The 23,378-nt window shown below is 36.6% G+C and overlaps 1 protein-coding gene across 1 annotated transcript; it reads right to left on the bottom strand.

The window, feature by feature from the left end:
- Positions 1-759: 759 nt before the first annotated feature.
- On the bottom strand, positions 760-23,378 carry LOC100891758. The gene is made up of 9 exons (XM_030978502.1): positions 23,241-23,378; positions 15,652-15,968; positions 14,537-14,724; positions 11,964-12,096; positions 10,842-11,351; positions 5,788-5,869; positions 4,230-4,510; positions 3,108-3,177; positions 760-1,344 (listed from the first exon to the last, which is right to left on the bottom strand). Exons 2-9 carry the CDS (start codon positions 15,947-15,949, stop codon positions 1,047-1,049), a joined length of 1,860 nt encoding a protein of 619 aa, XP_030834362.1. The 5' UTR covers positions 15,950-15,968; positions 23,241-23,378; the 3' UTR covers positions 760-1,046.

The raw sequence follows: 23,378 nt of genomic DNA, 5'->3' as shown, positions 1-23,378 counted from the left end.
AATAGACTTTCGGCACAATAATCTTTGAACAAATTCTCACTTTTAAAAAGTTGCAGCAAATACAGGATTCCTTTATTTATAATACAATTACAATTAATTCCTTTAAATATAATATAATAATAATATAAAAGCAGCAATCATAACTGGATTTGCACTTGCAATAGATACTATCATATAGCAAATTCAACAAGAGCTCCCTTTTATAAACATTACCAGGAATGTGAACTTAGGTCCGTTTTACGAGGCACATTTGATGTACATAATAATGTTAAAAGTATGATCGTAAAGACTCTCATTATTTCATTAGTCTTGTCCATCATCAACTATCAAAATATGTGAACATTTCAATGACATATTACATAATCTGAACATGGTTTCTATGGGCTATAAAAGGGGTGTGAAAAAAATCTTGAGCTGATTTCTCCACAATATTTGTGATCATGTTTTAAGTACTAAAAAAGAGAACTATATCATAGATCAGGCTTATGTACAGAATCATGCATGATACTTTTGAAGCCAATGCAATTACTGATGACTTCACTTTAGTGCAGCAATGTTTAATTTCATATTAATAATTCGTATTTCAGAAGAAAAAAACGTATAAACATATATAAAATGTATTTTAAAAAACCTTTAAAACAGCATGTTGAAAATATTTTCCTACAAATAATACATTACATACAAATTTATGCAAAACAAAATATCATTAGAATAGCAATAGAAATAAACAAATATTTTAATTCATGAGCATCATTTAAATCATTGTCTACTGGAAAAATTGGTACCTGTGATATACGTATGGGAATGAGTGTATTTCAGTGAAAATCAGTAGGCAACGGGTTACTGCATAGGTTTGAAAGAATGTACTGAATATAATTGTAAAGGGTAGATATTTAAAGTTTGATGTGCTATCCTAGAAATGGTACTATGCACATAAAGGCCCCAACAATTGGGAACTTTGATTAAGTTTACACAACCATTATACTTTCATATATATATATGGAATGGAACAATGCAGTCCTCAATAGAGAAGCATGATTCGCATCTCATGAAGTACCAAATAGCTGAAAGGCAAGACGAATTCGACCAGCCTTTATTAGAACATCCTTCAGGGCTTCACGCACTGTGGCCTTGGTTTGCTTCTTGCTCCAGTCTCTGAGCATTAACAGTGTACCCATGTATGATACTTCTGAATTCCTAAAGTTTGTGTTGACATAATGTTGGATATCTTCTGGTTCAAAGCCGAGAGCCTTCCCAAGATTATCTATCTCATCACGCCTGGCAACTTTTCGAGCAACAGTGATCAGCTTATCATCAAAGTCTTCTTGTCTTACAGAATTGTTCCTTTAAAAAAAAAAAAAAAAAAAAATCTTATTTCATAAGAACCTTTTAGTATGTTTCTAATAGCATGTACTGACAGTAGGGGGGGGGGGGGGGGGTAGTTATGAGAGAAAAAATTGTAGCCAATGGTTACACACGTATTTAAGCACTCCCCAGGCAGTGGAGATGGTGCACATTGCGTGTGAATGAGACTTTATTTTGTATTAATTGTAAGCACTATATAAATCCAAATAATTATTATTGTTACATTTTTTTCCCCACGTCCTCTTAATTTGACATTTTTGGATTCTGATTTTGATGTGATATCACATGCACCATTAATAACAGTGATATTCAATTATTATTTATTTGCGAGTGAGCTTTAGACTGGTTTTAATTCATAGCATACTGACAGCATTCAATTATCTCCATTGGGCTTTAACCCTTACTGTACTGGGAGGCCCCCCCCCTCGACATTTTTGGAGATTGCGCCGCAACCGCTTGGAATTTTGAATTGTCGTTTCATGACTTTTTGCCCTCAAGTCCTACACACATTTTGATACCATTTCTGTTGAAATCAGATTTACCTGTAAGGTGTTACATAACAATTAGTATGCGCATGTCATCAAAAAGTGCTATAATTGCATATATTCATGTACAATGTACAAGCAGAAATGTGAATACAGGTTTAGATGTATTTCTTCCTAAGTGGGAGATATGAATTGATATCAAATTGCTTTTATATGTTTCTGAGAGTAACTTGATGTATTCCAGAACAAAAGAATACATTAGAAATAAAACAATAGATAAAATAAGAAATAAAAAACAATAAAATACATGGTAAAATAAATATTTGAAAAAATGCATCAAATTTGCATAAAATTATCATTATTAATTACATCAAAATAACTATTTTGTGTTAGAAAAGAGTTTCATATGAATAATGAGTTTCAATTAATATTCAAAAAGTGGAGTCTGTCAATTTTTGTAATGATTCTAGTTCCCTGTATATTTCCAGATTTGATATTCATGAAGGCATAATTTGTGTATTCATAATTTATGCAAATTAACCTATGTATTTTCAAATATCATAAAAATAATGTAACCTCATGAATTTGAGATGAAGGAAACATTTATTCAACACATTTTCAAGATTCTTCACAAGTCTACAGACAAATATGTAGAGTTTTCTATAAAATGCATGAAATTAGCATTTTACATAATTAATTAGGCTATAACGACACAAATTTGCATATTAGGAAAAAACTAATTATACCATCTTGTTCCTTACGTAAATATCTACAAACATGCACATTTTTGTGTTTATCAGACTTTCGACGGCCGAGATCATAGGGGGGGGGGGCCTCCCAGGCCCCCCCCCCCCCCCCCCAAGTCATGAGGTGCTCAAAATAGCCCAGTACAGTAAGGGTTAATCATAAGATATGTGAGCATAGTTTCCCCCTTCTCTTCTTTTATTTCTTTATTTTTTTTTAATTGCAAAGTTACATTGCAACCAAGCAAAACATTATTTAAAGAAATAATGTCCACACTCTATTCATGCAGTTTTTGCAGCAATTTTATTATCATGTACCTTGTAATAATTTCTATATGTAATACAGCTGGTTATTATTTTTTATCTTCAAATTTGTTGGGGTAGGGGGCCAAATTGGCCCTTGCCCCTAACTCCTTCAAAGACATTATTGATTTCAGGTTTATGCTCTGATCTCAGTCTGAGTCTACTAACCATGCTGATAGTATTACAGATGAAAGAAATTATCATAACTTACTCTAGAGTTTTCACTGTATTTTGATGTGATGCTTGCTGTGGCTGTGAACTTGATGCACCCTGCACTAGCTCTGAAATTTTTCAAATCAGGAAAAGAGTACCAGTCAAGTAACGAATTACTGTGTAAGTAGTAGTAGTAGTAGTAGTAGCAATAGTAATAGCAGTAGTAGTAGTAGTGGTAGTAGAGGTAGTAGTAATAGCAGTAGTAGAAGTAAGAGTTGATAGTAGTAGTAATAGTATTAAAACATTTAGTAGTAAAAGTAGATATAGTAGTAGAGTTAACATTTTGTTTTATTAATGATCTCTCTCTGTCTCTCTTCTGTCATTACTGCTATCATCCTATGCGTTCAGAAATGTGGTATGAAGCGTTTCATCAATGTTACATATTATCATTTTATGATCAAATATGTCTGGACTGTATGTACAGTTTATGATACAAGATGATCTTAATCCTCTCCAAATTGAACTAGACTGCACAGCTGTATCCACACATGCTTAGTAGACTGACAATGTCGGTCTCATGAACACTCGGCTGTCCAACAGCCTGCTTGACCAAATTTCTTGGCCCAGTCGTATAAAGACATATTTGCAATTGATCAATCGCAATTCTTTATAAGATGGTGCCCAGGTCTCAGGTAACTTTCTGAAGAGTTGTGCGTCAAGTTCCCCGCGACAATTGCTTCGAGATTAAATTCCTACACTTATCAAATTCCAAACTTCAACTCTAGATCAAACACCACAGTTAACCCCAACCCTAACCCTACACCTAACCTAAAACCAATGTTTAATACTTTAAATTCATATTACAGAAGAAAGAAAAAAATGTGTATATACAAATACCTATGAAACATCATGTTGAAAATATTTTCCAACAAATAATACATTACATGCAAAATTTTGCCAAACAAAATATTAGAATAGCAATAGAAATTGCAAACATGTGCTATCCTAGAAATATTACTATGTACATGAAGGCCGCAACAATGGGGAACTTTGATTAAGATAATACACAACCATTATACTTTAAATATATATAAGTATGTATATACAGGTATATACATGTATCATTGGAACAAAGCAGTCCTCAATAGAGAAGAATTTTAATTTGCATCTCATTACGTACCAAATAGCTCATCAGCGAGACGAATTTGACCAGCTCTCTCTAGAACATACTTCAGGGCATTAAACTCTGTGGCCTTGGTTTGCATCTTCCTCCAGTCTCGGAGCATTGACAGTGTACCCATGTATGATTCACTTCTCATGTTTGCGTGGATATACCTGTGGATTTCTGCTGGATCAAAGCCAAGAGCCCTCCCTAGATAATCTATATCTGCATCTCTGATAACGCTTCGAGCAACAGCTTTCAGCTTTTCGTCAAAGTCTTCCTGTCTATCTAAAACGATCCTTAAATAAATCATATTTTAAAAAAAAACATTTTAGTATGCTTCTAATTATGGTACATGTAATAGAGTATCGAAGCTGTGACGTCATAAACATCTATTTTTTGAATATCTCAATTTGAACTTAATTTTCTGAAGGAGCATTAAAAATAATGTCAAAATGTTGAAAAATTTGTTCTTAACATTACGAACCACAGCAAAATAACAGTGATTTCCTATTGAAATCTGTTTATTTGGATGGTCATACCTCAGCCAATACTGAACATATTCAATTGGTTTACAACATTTTGACATTATTTTTGATGCTCTTTCGGAAAATAAAGTTCAAATATGGAAACTCTAAAAAATTGTTTTTTTGATGACGTCACACTTGACCACTCTATGACTGCCGGGGGGGGGGATGATGTTTGGGAAAAAAATTGTAGCCAATGGCTACACATGTATTTAAGCTAAAAATGTTTCCCCGGACCCTGATTTGCTTGGAGGGATATAGTGCAACGCACATGGAATGCTCCCCAGGGAGTGGAGATGGTGCGCATTGTGCGTATAAGAGATGTTATTTTGTATTAATTATAAGAACTATATAAATCCAGATCATAATTATTGTTACCTTTTTTTCCCCAGGCAGGTCTTCCTTATTTGAAATGTTAGGATTTCGATTTTTATGTGATATCACATGCACCATTAGTAACAGTGATATTCAATTACTATTTATTTGCAAGTGAGACTCAGACTCAGGGGCGGCGATCCCGGGGAGGGGGGGGGGGGGGAGGGGGGGGGGGGGAAGGGGGGGACATGTCCCCCCTCAATTTTTTTAGGGGGAGATCAACTTTGTGCGAAAATTTCCGCTCAGTGGGGGGGGGGGGGGGGGGGGGTAGTGAGCACTTTTTTTTGTTTTGCCTCCGAAAATTGAAAATTGGAGGGGGCAAAAAAAGGGGCCCACTTCGTTCGAAAATTTGAAAATCGTGCCGGCCGATTTTCCGCTCAGTGGGGGGGGGGGGGGGGAGGGGGGGTAGTGAGCACTCATTTTTTTTTTTTTTTTTTTACCACCATCCCCCCCCCCTCCCCTTGAGCGCCAGGGGAGGGGGTTCTTCTTCTTCTTTTTTACAAAAAAGGCTGTATTTACCCGTGTTTTTTTCCTAGGATGGGGCCCGGGCCCCCCCCCCCCCCCCCCCCCCCCCCCCCCCCCCTGGATCCGCCACTGGCACATGCTCTGATATCAGTCTGAGTCTACTAACCATGCTGATAGTATTACAGATGAAAGAAATTATCATAACTTACTCTAGAGTTTCCACTGTACTTAGAAGTGGTGCTTGCTGTGGCTGCGAACTTGATGCACCCTGCAATCTCTCTGCAATTTTTCCTGTGTAAGGAGTAGTAGAAGTAGAAGTAGTAGCAGTAGTTGTAGAGAGTAATATTAAGTATGTAGTAGTAAAAGCAGTAATAGTAGTAGGAGTTAATTTTTTGTTTTATTAATGATCTCTCTCTGTCTCTCTTCTGTCATTACTGCTATCATCCTATGCGTTCAGAAATGTGGTATGAAGCGTTTCATCAATGTTACATATATGATCAAATGTCTGGACTGTATGTACAGTTTATGATACAAGATGATCTTAATCCTCTCCAAATTGAACTAGACTGCACAGCTGTATCCACACATGCTAAGTAGGCTAACAATGTCGGTTTCGTGTACACTCGGCTGTCCAACAGCCTGCTTGACCAATTTCTTGGCCCCGGTCGTATAAAGACTTGCGATTAATCACAACTTATTTGCAATTGATCAATCACAACTCTTTATAAGATTGTGCCCAGGTCTCACGTAACTTTTCGTAGAGTTGTGCGACATGTGCCCTGGTGACGATTGCTCTGAGATCTGAACTTTAAAGAGAAAATCAAAATTTCTAGAAAGTTCATTTTCTGCCCTTTCATATGAAACCTCAAACAGGAAACAAGGGAAACGCTCTCGGCGGTCTCGCCTGCATTACGCATTTCGATATGATGAAAAATTGAGGTTGGAACATTATTTATAGGCAGGGTAGGGGCAGGCCCCCAAAAAATGAAATCCTCTAAATATAATCACATTTTGAAGTGAATATTGACTAAGAATCATCAGAAGAATTATTTACTATTAAATGTACCACGATCAGTAACTTGAATGAAAAATGAACAAATTAATTTTTAAAAATATTAAAATTATTGATTCTCATATTAAGTTGTGAAAACATAATCCAAGTCTACTGACCTTTGACCTTGTGACCTGGAATTTGTCTCATATGATTTGTGATACTTGATAACCCTTAGGTACAAGTTTCATGGAATTTGAACAATCAATTTTGATTTTTTTTTTTTTTTTTTTTTTTTTTTTTTCCATATTTTTTCCATATTTTTTCCCTCCACAGGGATTTCACTGATTTTCATTTGAAACACATACAAAAATATATTTCAAGGTAATCTACATTTATAACATAAATGAAATTGGCTTTTCAAAATACAAGTATTGTTGAACTGTTGAGAAAACTAACAAATCAATAATTCATTTCTAACACTCATGGAAAGAAAAACAAATACAGAAAAAATATCATTTTAAGTAAACAAATTCCTGAATTGAAACCATTTTCTTGTGAATTTATTATTTCTACAATTCGAATTTGCAATATACTTTTCGTTTTTGAAGTAATTTATAATCGAAACTCTAATATTATCAAAGTCAGGCAATTGTTTCTTTATTTTGGAAGTATACACCATCTGTCGCACCACAATCAGTATATAATTCAATGCATAATTATTTGAACCTTTTAAACCAAATAATTTATCTTGTAATGAAAATGTTAATTTATTTCCGGTTCTAGTATTAATCCAGTGTTCTAACCTACTCCAAATATTTTTAACATGCGCACACTCACATAGCAGATGTATAACTGTTTCAATCTGTTCATTACAAAATGTACATTCTTTTCTTGGGACTAAATTCATTTTAAACAGTAGATCGTTCGTATATAATATGCGTTGCATGGCTTTAAATTGAAACCATCGTAAGCCCACATCAATGGTACAATTAAATCCAATAGAACAATATGTTTCCCAACTCTTATCATTCAGGTCGAAAATGCATTTCCATTTCAGAAAACTTTTACATAGTCCTTTTCTTCTCTTTAATAAAATTGCATAAATATGTGAACATCCTTTAATACGTTTCATAACGTATGCCATTGTATCTGGGAAAAGAGGTTGTGGCACCTTGTTAAAACTAGTACAATTGTTAAACCCTTGTCTAATTGCATCGCATAATCCACGATAAAAAAGAAAATTTATTTGAATATTATACTTTTCTTGGAAGTGTTCCAGAGAGAAAAAATCACCATTTTTGTCTAAAATATCATTGACAAAACGAACTCCCTTTTGACACAATTTTTTATTATATATTGAGCTATTGCCTATTTTTATGTAATCATTATTCCATAAGGACTGGCAAGAAATGTTATCACAATGCATGGACAAGAGCGTACTATAAGCCATGAACATATCTTTCCAAAAAAGGTTCTTTGTTTTACCTGCCAGTTCCCGAAAATAATTGTTTCCCATATATAATTTAAATCTTGCAGTTCAGGCAAGAAAGATTGCAAAAGACAGAGGATATTGCTATCTATTGAGCCAATTACTAATCTCTTAATCCAGGAAATGTTTAATGATTGGCAATGTGTGTATATATCTATCATTTTAACCCCTCCGTCTGAGTAACTTTGTGACATTTGATTTCTACTTACTTTATCAGGTTTCTCCCCCATATAAATCTATAAAAGTGAGCATTTATATCTTTCAAAAGATTTTTACCAGGATTAGGGAGGGACAAAAAAAGGTAGTTTAATTTGGATACCAACAATGACTTGACGACAGTGATTCTTCCAAGAACAGTTACTGTAAGTATCGCCTTAACCACGATGTCATTTGACTTTTGATTTCTTTAAATTTTTCATTATAATTGTGAATTATCAATTTGGGCAAATCCGTACAAAAGTCTATACCTAAATATCTGAAATAATCATCAAACACCCAATTTAGATTTCTATTCAAAAGAACACCATCTTTCTTGTTTTTAAATCCTCCAATCCAAATTGCATGTGTCTTCTGTTTTGAAAATTTTGAAAATATGCTAAAAATTCAAAATCTTGATGTTGATGCCACAACAAAGTCTTAGTTTGTTGACCTAAAATGACCTTTGACCTTAACTTAGTGACCTGAAATACTATTCACATGATTGGGAAAACTTGATTACCCTTTAGTCCAAGTTTCATTAACTAAGAACTTAAACTTTTAAAATTATATCAAAAATTCAAAAACTTAACCTTAGGTTAAGTTTTTGATGATGATGCCACAACATAGTCCAAGTCTGTTGACCTGAAATGACCTTTGACCTTGACTAAGTGACCTGAAATTCTACTCACATGATTGGGGATACTTGATAACCCTATAGTCCAAGTTTCATTGACTAAGAACTTATACTTTCAACAATTTAAAAAATTCAAAAACTTAACCTTAGGTTAAGTTTTTTTTATGTTGACGCCGCCGCCGTCACCGCCGCCGTCACTGGAAAAGTGGCGCCTTTGTCTCGCTTTTTTGCTACGCAGGCGAGACAAAAATGAGCCAGGCATAACAAAGTTCTGTTTGTTTAAAGTAATGCTTGCATTTTCATAATTTGATTAAACGAGTTCGTTTTCACTGGCTGCCTGCCGTAGCAACAAAAATAGTTGACAAAAGACTTAACTCTGTTTCGTCGACGATCAGCCATGCACCAAGTTTTTCGTCTTCTTCGTCCACGAAACGGAGTTAAGTCTTTTGTCAACTCTGTTTGTTGCTATGGCAGGCAGCCAGTGAAAACAAATTTGTTTAATCAAATTATGGAAATGCAAGCATTACTTTAAACAAATAGAACTTTGTTATTCCCGGCTCATTTTTCCTGATTGAAGTGTCATATGAAAAGGCAGAAAATGAACTTTCTAGAAATTTGATTTTCTCTTTGAAATTCAGAAACCACTCACCAAATGACTTTTGGGTTTCATCTCTTCAAACTGTTTTTAATCACTCATGCGTGAAATAGTCATCATATGAGTTGCTTCAAATGAAAGAAGAGGATCCAAGCTTTACAAATATGTGTAATTTATTAATTATAATTGTGATTAAGTTATAATAAAACATCGATAATTCCCGGTTTTGTTTTTCTGGGACGCATTGTAAATTACTATAAACCACCATTGACAAGCATCAACATTGTCATTCTTATGAATTGTTGAGGGCATACAATAACAATTATAAAACTAAAACTGCAATCATATTTGCTTTATATTCATGCACTGTGGATGATCTAGAGCATATTTTAGAAGTCTTTAGCATCTTGCAAAGTGGAGATAGGAAGGCAGAAAGAAGAAAGACATGAAATGCACCCGAAACAGACAAGATTGCGCTTGGATTTCGGAAAACAAAAAGTTCAGTGACCTAGACGGGATGCCAGAGACTATGCCACAAAGTTTGAAAGGCACTGGGATAGAGGAAGTCACCTAGATACGGCTCACAAGCACTGTGTGCAAAACGAATGGGAGTTGGGTGAACATGTCATGACAAGTGCTGTGGCCCAAATGGCCTTTCATACTAACATAATCATGCAGGCTATAAAATGGTGTCTAAAATTCCCCCCCCCCCCACTTGACAGATTTTCAAAATCCGTCTTTGAGATGCCCTGCATTTGGCCGCCCAGAATATGCTTGCAAGGAAAAAAAAGTCAGAAAGGGGGCGAAAAGCATTCTGAAAAAAGACGTCATAGCCAATAATTATCCAGAAATCCAGTGGAATCTGTATAGTGACCCTTGTTCAAATATGATTTACTCCAAATTTTCTTTGTGAACATATACCTAGTATGGTATCATTCAAAGGGGCATTATATTGCGGTCATGTTGGCGCCATTGTCATCTACACATTTTTTACTACAAGCATGTGGACGCATTGTTATGTTAAGGAAGAAAGAAAGGCCTAAAACGAACAAGAAACAGACATAATGGCGCATGGACGGTCCCACACCAGTGATTTTGGAAAACAAAGAGTCAGGTGATCTTGACAGGATTCCGGAGATTATGCCTAAGAAGTTTGAACGGAATCGAGATGGAGGAGGGAACCTGGATAGGGCTCACAAGAAGAAGAAGAAGAAGAAGTGTCTTACCAAAAGATAAGTAGGCCTACATGTAAGTGCAAGGTTGAGATTGGAACCCTCAACCCTTGGACTGAGAGTCACGTGAATGAACCACTACACTGCAATACAAACAAGAGAGTAAAGTCATGAAACTCACCTGATACTGAGCGATACTCCTTTTCTCTTTTCTTCCTGATGTCCACATCAATACTCCTACTCAATCTTCCTTCGAGCGCTTCATCGTCAATGTTTTCTCCCGTCAACCTACTCAGAAGAGGCGGGACGATAGATATATCACAACAGAACACAGGAATAACTCTGCCTCCTAAACCCTTGTGTGTGACAGACTTGAGCGCTATCTCAATCGTCATGGTGATATCCACATTTTCTTTCACACAATCTTCTTCTGTGATAAGATAAACCACATGTGAGCAGTTGGAGAGGTCCTTCTCAATGCTTTTTAATACCGGTTCGCCAAGTTTACTATCAAAAGGACTGGTCATCTTCCACTCATTCCTTTGAATGAGATTCTTCATCTTCAGAAAATATGATGTTTTCTTTGATGATGAAAGTAGATAAATGTCATAGAACACTTTTTGTGGGAGGGGAGTACTCGAGAGACCAACGGTCTCCATTTCCTCAGTGCCTCTAGGTATATCCATAGGACCTAAAATGGAGTAGAAACAAAAGAAAGATACATATAAGTATCATGGTCACAGGTTCAAGCCCGCAGCACAGCACTTAACATGTACCTGAGCAAAGCAATTTTCCTACATTGCTCCTCTCCATCCAGGTGTGTTAAATGGGTACCCCGTAGGATGCAAACTGCATTGTGGTTGGATTAGTAAGTGCTCGTCTGTCAAGAATGCTCCCCAGGGAGTGCAGAATGTGCACTGTAATATGCAGAATATTAATTTAATCCAGTGACCGGGGTAATAATAGTATACTGCAAGGACAGTCGGACTTTGGTAAGTTAATGGTAAAGTGAAGTTTAACAAAATGGTATTATTGTTTTTTCATTATTAAGTGAGGCTGCATGTTAATACAAACACAAAAAGGGTCACAAAAAAAACCCAAAAGCAGGACTTTCTTACGACACTGCTAATTTATGTACTACTCATGGCTACTTGAGAAAGATAGTTATGTCACTGGAAGTTATGAGTGATTGACAAGTTCGCAAAACTCTATGAGAAGTAATAAAGAGGGGGGAAGGAGGGTGCACCACAACCCCTGACACCCCCTCCTCCAGAACTGCAGATTCCATTTCCATATCACATACCAGCATTTGGACCATATTCCATAAAATGAAGCTGTTGGGCAGTATCTTTCAGACCATGTTTGAGGAGGATTTTCTTGAGTTCTTCCAAGGATTCTCTGCTTTTCCCCACTTGAATTATCCATGCGTGTAATACCTAGACAAGAAAGAAAAAGAAGATATTGTCTCTTCAGATATTCATCTTCTGAGCTGCAGCAAGCCAAACTGGCCTTTGTGTGACTCAATCTCCTTACAGGGACTACTGATGTGACCAGCTGTCAACAATCAGTTGTTCATACCTAAAGTGGCACTTGTTCGCAATTGAATTTTGAGTCCCAAGACCATTATGATGACGTCATGATGTATTTAATGGCCAAACGAGACATGAAAGCATATCTCCTATTCATACTCTGTCCAAATATATTTTAAAAAAGAGGGTCACCAAGCATCCTAAAGAGTTATAATGTATTGTTTGCCCATGTATAACAAGAGCTTGCGCGCACAGACATTTATCTTGAACGGACGCTCATTCCGTTATTGATGGTCATAAAGAGATAAACATGGTATCAAATTGTTCTGAAAAAAATGGGAAATACCATGAAAGAAAAAAATTGCCATTCTATGTTGCGTACGACCAAGGCGAACGAAAACGTGCGTACGGTTGTGTGCGCGCAAAATATTGAAATGCTTAAAATGGCCTGAAACGTACAGTACTCTAATTCAAACAAAAAGTGATTTTGACCATTTTGAAATTTTTCGTTGGCACGCATATTTTGCCCTGAAATTAACCGGACAGATATTGACCTTGATCATGATAAATATAAATATGAATGATAAATGACTTTCCATTATTGAGATATGAAAATAACTTGAATGTACAAAAAAAAATGATACCTGGATGAGGTCATGATAACCTGATGACCTTGAAAATGTTACTGTCACGTCTAATATGACAATGACCTACATGTATGACTATGGCAAAATTGAAAGAAATTAACTGTTCTGATCTTGAGTTACTGTATTCTATACGCAAAAAAGTGCGCATAAATACAAATAAAGAAAGTAAGAAAATTCTGATGAAATCAATGGGTGGTCTGTTGATGACAGACCACCTAATAATAATAAAGAAAAGGTTATGAATTTTTGACGTTGCGACCGATCAAACACAAATTTGCAACGTATCTTGCAAGCTCTTCTCTAATTTGCTCAGTATAGAAAATGTCATAACTTTCATTTTCTTAACTAGTGATGATGGAATACATTTGTTTCATACAGGGGTTGTATTGCCAATATGTGTTTGATTGATCACACCTTAACAAATTCATAACATTCAATGTATTTATTTGTTTAATGTCATTTAACATGGATATTTGGTTTGCTCACATGTAAAATAAAGGCTCCAAAAGCTCACAAAAAACAGACATGAAACAAAACAAAACAAAACAAAACATGGTCAGATACCAAAAATAAAGTACCCATACCGGTACGTAATAATGATTCTCGTTTGTTTAAAGGTAATACAAAGTTTTGGTATGGGTACATGAACTTGGTTTAAATGAACATATTGGAATCATATGCGATCCTACAATATTCAGTGGTCGCTGTTACGGTTGAAATCGAGTCGAAAGTTATGAAATTGTAAATAATAAACTTTTTATGTTGTATAGCTCCCTCTCAAGGTCAAGATATTAAACAAGCTATAAAACAATGCTTTTTGGCTAAAATCGACTGATTAGCTATTTCTGTTTGGAAATTATATATCAAAACTACATATTCTGAGATTTTCATGGTCGCAACTGCCATTGTACGGCCGTAGGCGTTATTTGAAATTTATTAAAATTTACCGGGAGCACCGGTAAATTTTTATATTAAATTTTTCTCAAAAGCAGAAGTGTTTTAGGGTCTAAATTTTCTAGTGCTTATAAAACATCCACAGGGCCGACAGGGGCATCCAAATATATCAAAATTGTAAGGAATCACTATCCACCCAATTTTCAAAATTTCCCAAAGCTTTGTATTACCTTTAAAATGGCTTCTTTAGTTTCCTTAAGTTACATTATTTGAGTGTCTTCATGCATATTTATGAAAGAAAAAAAATTACCACTATACTTTTAGAAAATTAAGTTTTTAAACTAAATTTTAAACTTTATTATTCTTAATTGGTTTTTGGCATTTTTTGCTCTAACTTTTGCTGACTTCCCCTTTTATCTCTTGATGTTACATTCAGAATATAAATAAATTTTGAGAGTCATCCGCTCAAGTCCATCTATGTCATCCCATGCCCTCTCCTTGCCAGTCATTAAGTGAAACAGTTCAGAATAAGGACTTCAGGCTTTTAAATGTAGAATACATGGATACCTTCTTGAAGTGTCAGAATTTTGTTTTTGCTTGTATTTTGTGTTGGTATTAGTTTTTCCTTTAACATAATCATTCATTTATTCTGACATGTAGTGAACCACTTGATTGGTACATCACAATTCTCAGTGAGAGTCTGTTGTTTCAGCACATTTTGAAAGATGTTTGGTGATACTATTCTTCCTGTTTTGCAACAAAGACAAAAGAGAACAAAAGTCAAGAGAAATCCCTTGCTGTCTTACATGGAGGAGATCCTTGTGGTGCTGTGTAGTTTGGATGTTAGAAAGACGAATCAGGTCGTTAAACTTCATATCATTGTTCTCCAGGAGAGGCAGTCCAAGCTTCCTATAGACCAATGTACAGTCTAGCTGTGAGGCCAGGGATTGCAGGAAGGTATCCTCAATCAGGCAGTTTGGTCTCCTTTTGAGTTCTGAAGAGAACGTTTGAAATAAAGAGAAGAAGTTAGTTATGTTTCCAGGAAGGGCCAGAAAATGAAAATTCAAACATGTAAAATATGAACTGAAAACCTTGTGATCCACAGTCCGGAGACATATCTACTAGACCACAACACCTCTGCTACATAAAATTGATATTTCCCAGTAGGCCATGATGGTAGTGGTTAAATTCAGAAAGGTTGAAAGGCTTGGTCTACCTGACATCATGTACTGTGTGTAATTTGCATTCTGACTAATAATACAATTATTCATAACAGGTGAATGAAATAATTATATCAAGGCACCTCTCAAAGCAGCATATTTGTATATTTGTAAAGCGCTTAGAGACATTTGTATTAAGCGCTATATAAAAATTAAATATTATTATTATTATTATTATTATTATTATGCATTAAAGAGGAAATCTTAATAAAGGCAGAAAAATGAGAGAAACCCATTGGTAAAAGTTTTAGCAATATCCAATTCAGTTATGATTTTTGGAGTCGTCATCAGTGAAACACAAATTGGCAACACTGTGACGTACATAAGTATCTTGCAAGCTCCTCTACCATTTGCTCTGTAAAGAAAATTTCATGATTTTTAATAGTTATTGATGACAGATACCGGGACCTTGCAAGATAATGTAAGTCAGTGTTGTCAATTTGTGTTTGATTGATTGCTCCTTATAACATGCATAACTTTCTTAATATCGTTCATCGTTTTTGCTCAAACTTTCACTAACGTTTTTCTCTTATTGTTTTCTCCTTCTATTAAAACCAACTTAACATCAGGGTGAACTTCCCCTTTAAATTGTATTACATTACAGAAATAAACTATTGCTCCCATTTCTTTCACCATGTACATGTATATGTAATCACCTGGCCTCAAATCAATTTTCTCTTTCACAAATAATTGTTTCTCACCTTGTTCTAAATAAGTCGCTACTTTATCCAACTCCAACCCTCTGAATATCTCAACAAGCTTTGTGCCTGCTGCTTTTCCGTTCGCGTTTCTCCACGTTTTCAAACACTCCGAAACAATATTCTGATACCGGTAATCTCGCTCTGTCCATCCAATGATATCTGAGACGGCTGCCTGGGAACCGAGAAGGTCGCGACCTAAGGCCAAGGGAAAGTAGTGTTTGACGGAATCTATGCTCTCTGCGAGTTGTTTTATGAGCATATCGTCTTGCAGGACTTTGGACAATGCTTTAGCAGCCATCCTGCAGAATGTGAGCTTCCTGTCAATTCAGAAAAAGGGAGTGCATCAGAAGAATAACAATTGAGTGCAGTTTGCCAGCAACAAAATTATTTAAAATACTGTTATATACTTACATGTACAGGTTGTATGTACATGTACATTTCCTCATTTCTGGGATGCTTTCCCCTGTTCAAGGAGGCGCAATAGCTCAGCGGTAGAGCAGGTCTTGGAACCAGGAGGTCCAGCTTTTGAATCCAAGTTGATGCGCTAGCAACCTTTGGTAAGGCATTAAACATTAATACCAAGTCCCCTGACTTACAAGCATACACTTGCTTTCTTATGCTCAGTCATGTAAAAACAAACAACAAACCAACCAATAGCTGGCCTGTTGTGTATTGATACTGTAATATTGGCTGCCCATGAGTGGCATATCTGATATACCACGAAAGAAAGCCAATATTATCATTATTATACATTAAAGAATTGAACTCCATTGAAATTTAAAGGATCAAACGGGTCAGTTTACTTAATAAATTCCAATGATGCAGTATACATAAAACAAAATGTGCCATGGCAATTTTCCAATCCGACATTGCCTCGACTTGTCTAAAAGCAAAATTTGGCAAGTTAAAATGAAAGATGAACTATTAAAAAAAAGGAATCAAATACATCAGTTTATTCCCAGGGGAAAGAGGCATGTATAGCATGAAATGCATGCAGTGCGACACTGGTATGTTCTGATGGTTGTGATGTGGGATGCTAAATGTTAGCGTGCTGTTGAGATCGCCATGACTTGCGATCTGAACTGGTATACACGTAGACAGAAATAACCGTCTGGTATGGGTCAAAACTGACATCTGTTAACATTCCCATAGGACATACATACATGTGTAATATAGATTAGTCTACATACACAGCATAATAATTCTGTACAAAAAAGACTGTAGGCCTAGCCCTAGGCCTAGTAGACCGAATTTTCCGTCTCTTTCGTTCGTTAGCCTCTTATTGGGGTAGGGTCGGCCGGCTCTCTCTTTAGAGACGGAAGCCGTTTATACACATGTCCTTGCTAACGCCACGGCCAGTCCTGGTCGTAGCGTTTTGCCCCCAAAATCCCCCAAAATGTCATTTTACCTCGAGCATGTTATATTGTAAATTAGGCCTAGGCTATAATAAATCAGTTCCACTTACCAACTTGACTGAAATAATCAGTTTAATAGTCCCTTTTTAGGAAATTATGGGTCAGAATCGGAATCCATGTTGAAAAATCTTTTTCAACATGGATTCCGATTCTGACCCATAATTTCCTAAAAAGGGACTATTAAACTGATTATTTCAGTCAAGTTGGTAAGTGGAACTGATTTATTATAGCCTAGGCCTAATTTACAATATAACATGCTCGAGGTAAAATGACATTTTGGGGGATTTTGGGGGCAAAACGCTACGACCAGGACTGGCCGTGGCGTTAGCAAGGACATGTGTATAAACGGCTTCCGTCTCTAAAGAGAGAGCCGGCCGACCCTACCCCAATAAGAGGCTAACGAACGAAAGAGACGGAAAATTCGGTCTATAGGTAGGGTGTCTGATCGCGCACCCGATGTTGTGTGCTAAAATTCTTCCCATAGAGATTACACGCATCCCTATGCAGCCTACGTGCATTGCGCGACCATGCAAAAAAAGTCAATTTTTTTTTTTCAAATCGAGATTCAAACCTTTATCAGTTGTGATCCTGAAGGTGATAATCAATGAATGAGGTGTCATATGAAAGAGCAGGTAAATTCCAATATTTCCAAAGGGGCGTAGCCCCCGAAATTCTAAAAATATCTTGGTCAAAACAGCAATTTAAACATTGTGTCCTGGCTAACTCTGAGGTTTGTCACTTTTGAGATATGACGCCCCGATCGATAAGTAGTCCCAGTCCTAAGGAACAATTCTATGGGTGGTATTCTCGAAAGCGGCCTAAGTTAAATCAGTGGCCTAAACCTGGTTTAAACCACGGACTATCTTTTTTGCTATTCTCGAAGGTGGCCTAAAGATAAGCCAGGCTTAAATACGTCATAGTTCGGCCTAACTTTAGGCCGCTCAGAGGGCAGGTTTAAATACGTCATAGTTCGGCCTAACTTCACGTGACGTCACTTTTTAGTTAAATCGACTGTCCGCGGAGAGTGAACGGTAAGTTTTGCATTTGAATTTCTATATTTGATAACAATTTACACTCTTTTGTATGGATAAGCGCTCATGAAAATTACACCAGCTAATAAAGTATTTGTGTTACTTTCATGTTGCTGTACTGGTGATAATCTAAAATGCTTTTAACTGAATACATTTTGGGGAAACTTGGTAAAGTTTCATGGTGTTCGCAGACCAGTCCCATACGTGCAAATAATTGTCTGTTAACATTTTCGTTTCCTGAGATTGAGCAATTTCTTACCGGGTAATTTTTTTCTTGGCACTATTGTACTTTCGTACGCATATACCACCTTAACACCACCTTAAAACTATCATTGCTAGACGTAGAAACTACTTTTATAGTGGATTTTTGAGACGCTGTTGCCTAAAAGTGGACTAGCATGCAGTCTCTTTCGTTCATTAGCCTCTGATTTGGGTAGTGTCGGCTGTTGTGTTGTGGGTTGGAAAGTAATAACTATTAAGCTAAATAAATGCAATTATAGAGACAAACAAAATGGAGCCTTCAGAAACACGTGTGGTTGCTTTGGTAGTTTAATCCAGACTCGATATCCATGTGCTTTTACATGTATAATGTAGTGAACAGAGGACCTTGCATACATTCATTGTGCGTATGCATCTAATATGAATAACAATGAACTGTGCCTTAACAGCTGCAGTGCATTTCTAAGTGGCATGTTAATTTCAATTTCATGTTAGTTTCAATGAACCTGTTTTTAAACATAACATCGGCTCCTCTCTTTCAGGAGCCGACCCTACCCAAATCAGAGGCTAACGAACGAAGAGACAGAAATTTCGGTCTGGTATCACCTCTGCCTGAGCTGCAGTGCTAGTAGTTGTGGCTGTTGGTGCAATAATTTTCTACAGGACGATGATGATTTTCAGAACCACCCCCCCCCCCCCCCCCCAAGAAAAACATTTTTTTTTAAAACAATATTACTAGACCTAGATCTAAATTTCATCAATAAGAGTCTAGTCTAGACAGGTCTAATAGAAATTGAAAGGAAATGGACAGAATTGCTTCCTTTTTTTGACATACATTTGTTGATAATGTTACAGTAGTTTAGTCTAATAATACTATTAGTTAGTAAACTACAGAGAAAGAGAAATTATAATATCTTATCAAATATCAACATATTTTTCATCTTGATTTTCTGCTATTTCAGGTTCTTTTCAATTGATGCATGGGGATGAAAAAAGAAGGCCTCTCCCAAGCTACGGTGTCCCGCCTTGTGAAGTCCATCTCAATAGCCATTGCCATGAGATGGGAGCAATACATCTCAATTCCTTCAACAAGAGAGGCAGTCCTGTAGAGTGCAGACCCAACATGAATTTTATAATTACTGCCATTTCCCTGGCGTTAATATGGTCGGTATATTGCACCCACATAGGCGTCTCCAAGCCAGTTGGCCAAACACCTGTTATTTCCTGAACAGGAAAAAAAGATACTCCATTTTTCTTGGAAAGTCTGCTGGTGAGTAAAGCTGTAATTACGCCTAAATTTTGTAAACTAAATCATGTTTATACAATTTTTATTAAACAGATCTGCTGATTTTTATGAATCTGCAGATGTGTCTACAGGTACATTATGAAGTGATTTAAAATTGTTTTGTCTGATGAATGTAGGTGCAATCTACACTCAAACTTTTATTCATTTGAAATCGGCATGAGCTAATATTTTCAGCTCGATTGCCATGGCTACCAGACACTCCTGACAGTGACAGCTTGGCCTAGACTTCTGGGCGGAACTATCTGAAATTAAGACACAAATAATCAATCAAGTTGATTAATTACTTTCAAATTTGGGTCAGAAGAAAATTTCAATCTACCACTAACAATTATGGACCATATAAGACTTAGAGACCTACAAACTGCAGTACAGTATAGTGCAGTAAATTTTCATTTTACTTTTTCCCTTTCACGAAGCTCATTTTGGGAGATAACATAAACAAAGACAATCTTTGGTCTAATGCTAGATTGAACTAAAATGGAAAAGTTGGGCTCTAACGATTAGGGCCTTGTAAAATCTCCATTCCAGGCTGCGTTTACATCTAGGTTAGGCCAACTGTCGGCTGGTTATCTAAGTAAGATGTAGACCTCTAGACTTGATTTTAGGGAACGGACTAACTTGGCTATAGACTTTAACTACTTAGGGCTTTCTTAGGCCATGACATGGCAAGTACAACTTGGTGCAAGCATATTTATGAGATAGTACTGCAAGAATGTGTATGTTTGTTCTTGACTTTAAAAGAGAAACCGGTAGTCATTCTGTAAATCAATGATTACTAGTAACTGAGTAGGGAGGGGTGCCTAGTCACTGCCTACATGAAAGGCGCCTTAAGTTTTTTTTTTAAGTTAGAATATGATTGATACTATAACTAAGACCAATTATCAATGGAGTAGATCTTTTATATTTTAATGAGGTATAAACCTTTTTATTTTTGTTTCAGGATGATGTTTTTCTTCAGTAAAATAAATGAAGTCAAATTCCCTGATAACTGAGACAAATTCAGAGAGAGGAAGGAGAACTACTGAGCTGCTGAATATCTGACAGGTAGGCTGTACGAATAAGTTGTTGTTTGTATGCCCAGGTACTTCAAGGAAGGCATTTGTTCATTCACATTTTTCAATCAATACTTTCATGTAATTGATTATGCACTCCACTTTTACCACAATGTACATGCAAGACCTTTTTAATGTTTAACAGAAATAGGTTTCAATGTGCTTCCTTTCATTCTTTTCTCTTTTCATTCAACAGACATACTTGCAAGGACTATGAAGTTCTACTTAGCCTCTTCAATGAACCAGACTCCATCTGCTATAACTGTGACTGCATGGGGATCAAAACCTTTGTATTATAATCCTCATAACATGAAGCTATGGTAACAAACAAGCAACCATTGATAAAAAGCCTGATATGTCCTTGTTGTGTATGTGAACCACAAAGCAACCATCACTCATAAGGATGTTTTTATGTACATCAGATGTTCATTGTTTCACTGGAAAAATTGTGATTTAGAATCATTTAAGAAATCATGTTTCATGATGTGTTTTATAATATAGTGCAAGTCATGAAACACGGCTCAAAAGTAGACTATGCTTTGTTTTAAAAAAATGGGAAAAAGTAATGTAACAAATACATAACATTTAATTCTAATAGTTTCAAGTAGCAGATTATGAGGCTATTGGAGCTTAATATTTGACCTTCAATTTTATAATCGTATTTATTGTGAATTACAATCTTTTCTGTTTTAAGAAAAATAAATAAATTGAACATAATTGTTGATATGTAATATACAATATTCCTTTCATATCTTTTGATTTTAAGTGTGCATACTGTTGGGTTCATTGAATTATACATGGAAAAGTCTTGAAATAGAACAGTGAGAGAACAGAGAGGGAGAGAGAGAGAGATAGAGTAAAAGAGAAAGGGAACCAAATGAGAAAGAACAATTTAATGGTGAGAGAAATAAACAATGATGTGAGATAGAGTGTGTGTGTGAGAGAGAGAGAGAGAGAGAGAGAGAGATGGAGATAGGGAGAAAGAGTTGGGGGTACAGTGCCCCCTTTGTCAAATGCCCCTTTTTCCATAGGAAAAGTGCCCCTTCCCCTTTTCACCTCTGATAAGTGCCCCTTTAATTTTGACACGCGCCCCTTTTCCTTTGACAAGTTTCCTTTTTCCTTTGCAATAAGTGCCCCTTTTTCACTTTTAAGAAGTGCCCCTTCACCTCTGATAATTGCCCTATTAAAATTTGAGAGGTGCCCCTATTAACAACAAATGCACATTTCCTTTTTTTTAAGTGCCTCTTTTTCATTCTCATAAGTGCCCCTTTAAAATATGTTCAATGCCCTTTTTCAGGTGTCATATGTGACCCTTTTCACCTCTGATAATTTCCCTTTTAACAATGATACAATTCCAGCAAGTGCCCTTTTTGTTGGTGCTGCCCCCCGCTTTGGAAGTCGCTCCGCCGCCCCTGGACGTCATATTGCTCAAGTTGTCAAAGTGATGCATCCTCTCCACACTGCGCGCATCTATTGTCTTAGCCCATTGTCTTAGTGCATTGTGACGTCATATTGCTCAAGTTATCGAGGTGATGCATCCTCTCCACACTGCGTGCATCCATTGTCTTAGTGCATTGTGACGTCGCAGCTTCGGTACTGAGCATGTGCAGAAACCGTAACCATGGTGAATAATCTATGGACTAAGTTAGGCCAGGTTTAAACCATGGATCAGTTAGGCCACCTTTCGAGAAATGAAAATGATTTAGGTCAGCGGCCTAAGTTAAGCCTGGCCTAACTAAACCACGGTTTAACTTAGGCCAGGTTTAACTTAGGCCGCTTTCGAGAATACCACCCAGTGTGATTATATTTTCGCTAGCCCCCAGGGATCACAACTGATAACAGTTTAAAAATACCCCTCTCGCTATTTGGTGGATCAGCTAATTAGGAGGCGTGCGCTCCGCTCAGTCCAAACCATGGTTACATCGCGTAACATCTCCGCGCACGAACGAAACCCCAAATTCAATTACACATTATAGTGACTGAAATTATGGTTGGCAATTCCCTCGATAAACCCGGAAGTGAATACACGTTATAGTCAATGGCAATATCGCGGAGACAACGTGCGTTGTCTCCGCGATATTGCCATTGACTATAACGTGCATTCACTTCCGGGTTTATTGTGCGACGAACGCCAACCATACTAGTCAATCGCACATGTCGCGGAGACAGCGTAGCTCAAGCTGCAAGTCGCGGATTGGCTTAGCAGCATGCGTACGATATGCATACGCTTGCATATCGCGCGATACAGCTGTTTGGCTAAATTTAGCAAAACAACATCACTCTGCGTGGACGTCTTTTTCGTCGATTTTGACCAAAATGATATGAATATACCAGCGTGTTGGAGGGGCTGTAACTTTTGATAGAAACATCGGTGAGACTTGAAATTTGAAATGTATTATTCTGATAACATTTTTTATTCAAATATCAAACAAAAATGGTGAAAAACGATCCCAAATTGAAAATTGAAAAATCGTTCAGACACCCTACTATAGGCCTAGCTGATCTCCGGCAAAAGTGGATCGAGATCGAAGGAGAACAAGAAGAAGAAGAAGAAATGTACACTCACCGATAAGATCATGGAACCTTCTAATATAATATACAAGCAGCTAGTATCATACACGCAGTAGTAAAGCTAAATAAAAACTGATTATAAGCTCCTGTAAAAGTTCAATGGCAATGCCAATGCGCCCGCGCCCATACCTGA

Source organism: Strongylocentrotus purpuratus, unplaced genomic scaffold (assembly GCF_000002235.5).
Source record: "Strongylocentrotus purpuratus isolate Spur 01 unplaced genomic scaffold, Spur_5.0 spur5_scaffold_1, whole genome shotgun sequence".
In the NCBI taxonomy this organism is placed as follows: Eukaryota; Metazoa; Echinodermata; class Echinoidea; order Camarodonta; family Strongylocentrotidae; genus Strongylocentrotus; species Strongylocentrotus purpuratus.
Note: the sequence above shows the minus strand (reverse complement) of the source record. Positions and strands in the feature narration are given on the sequence as shown.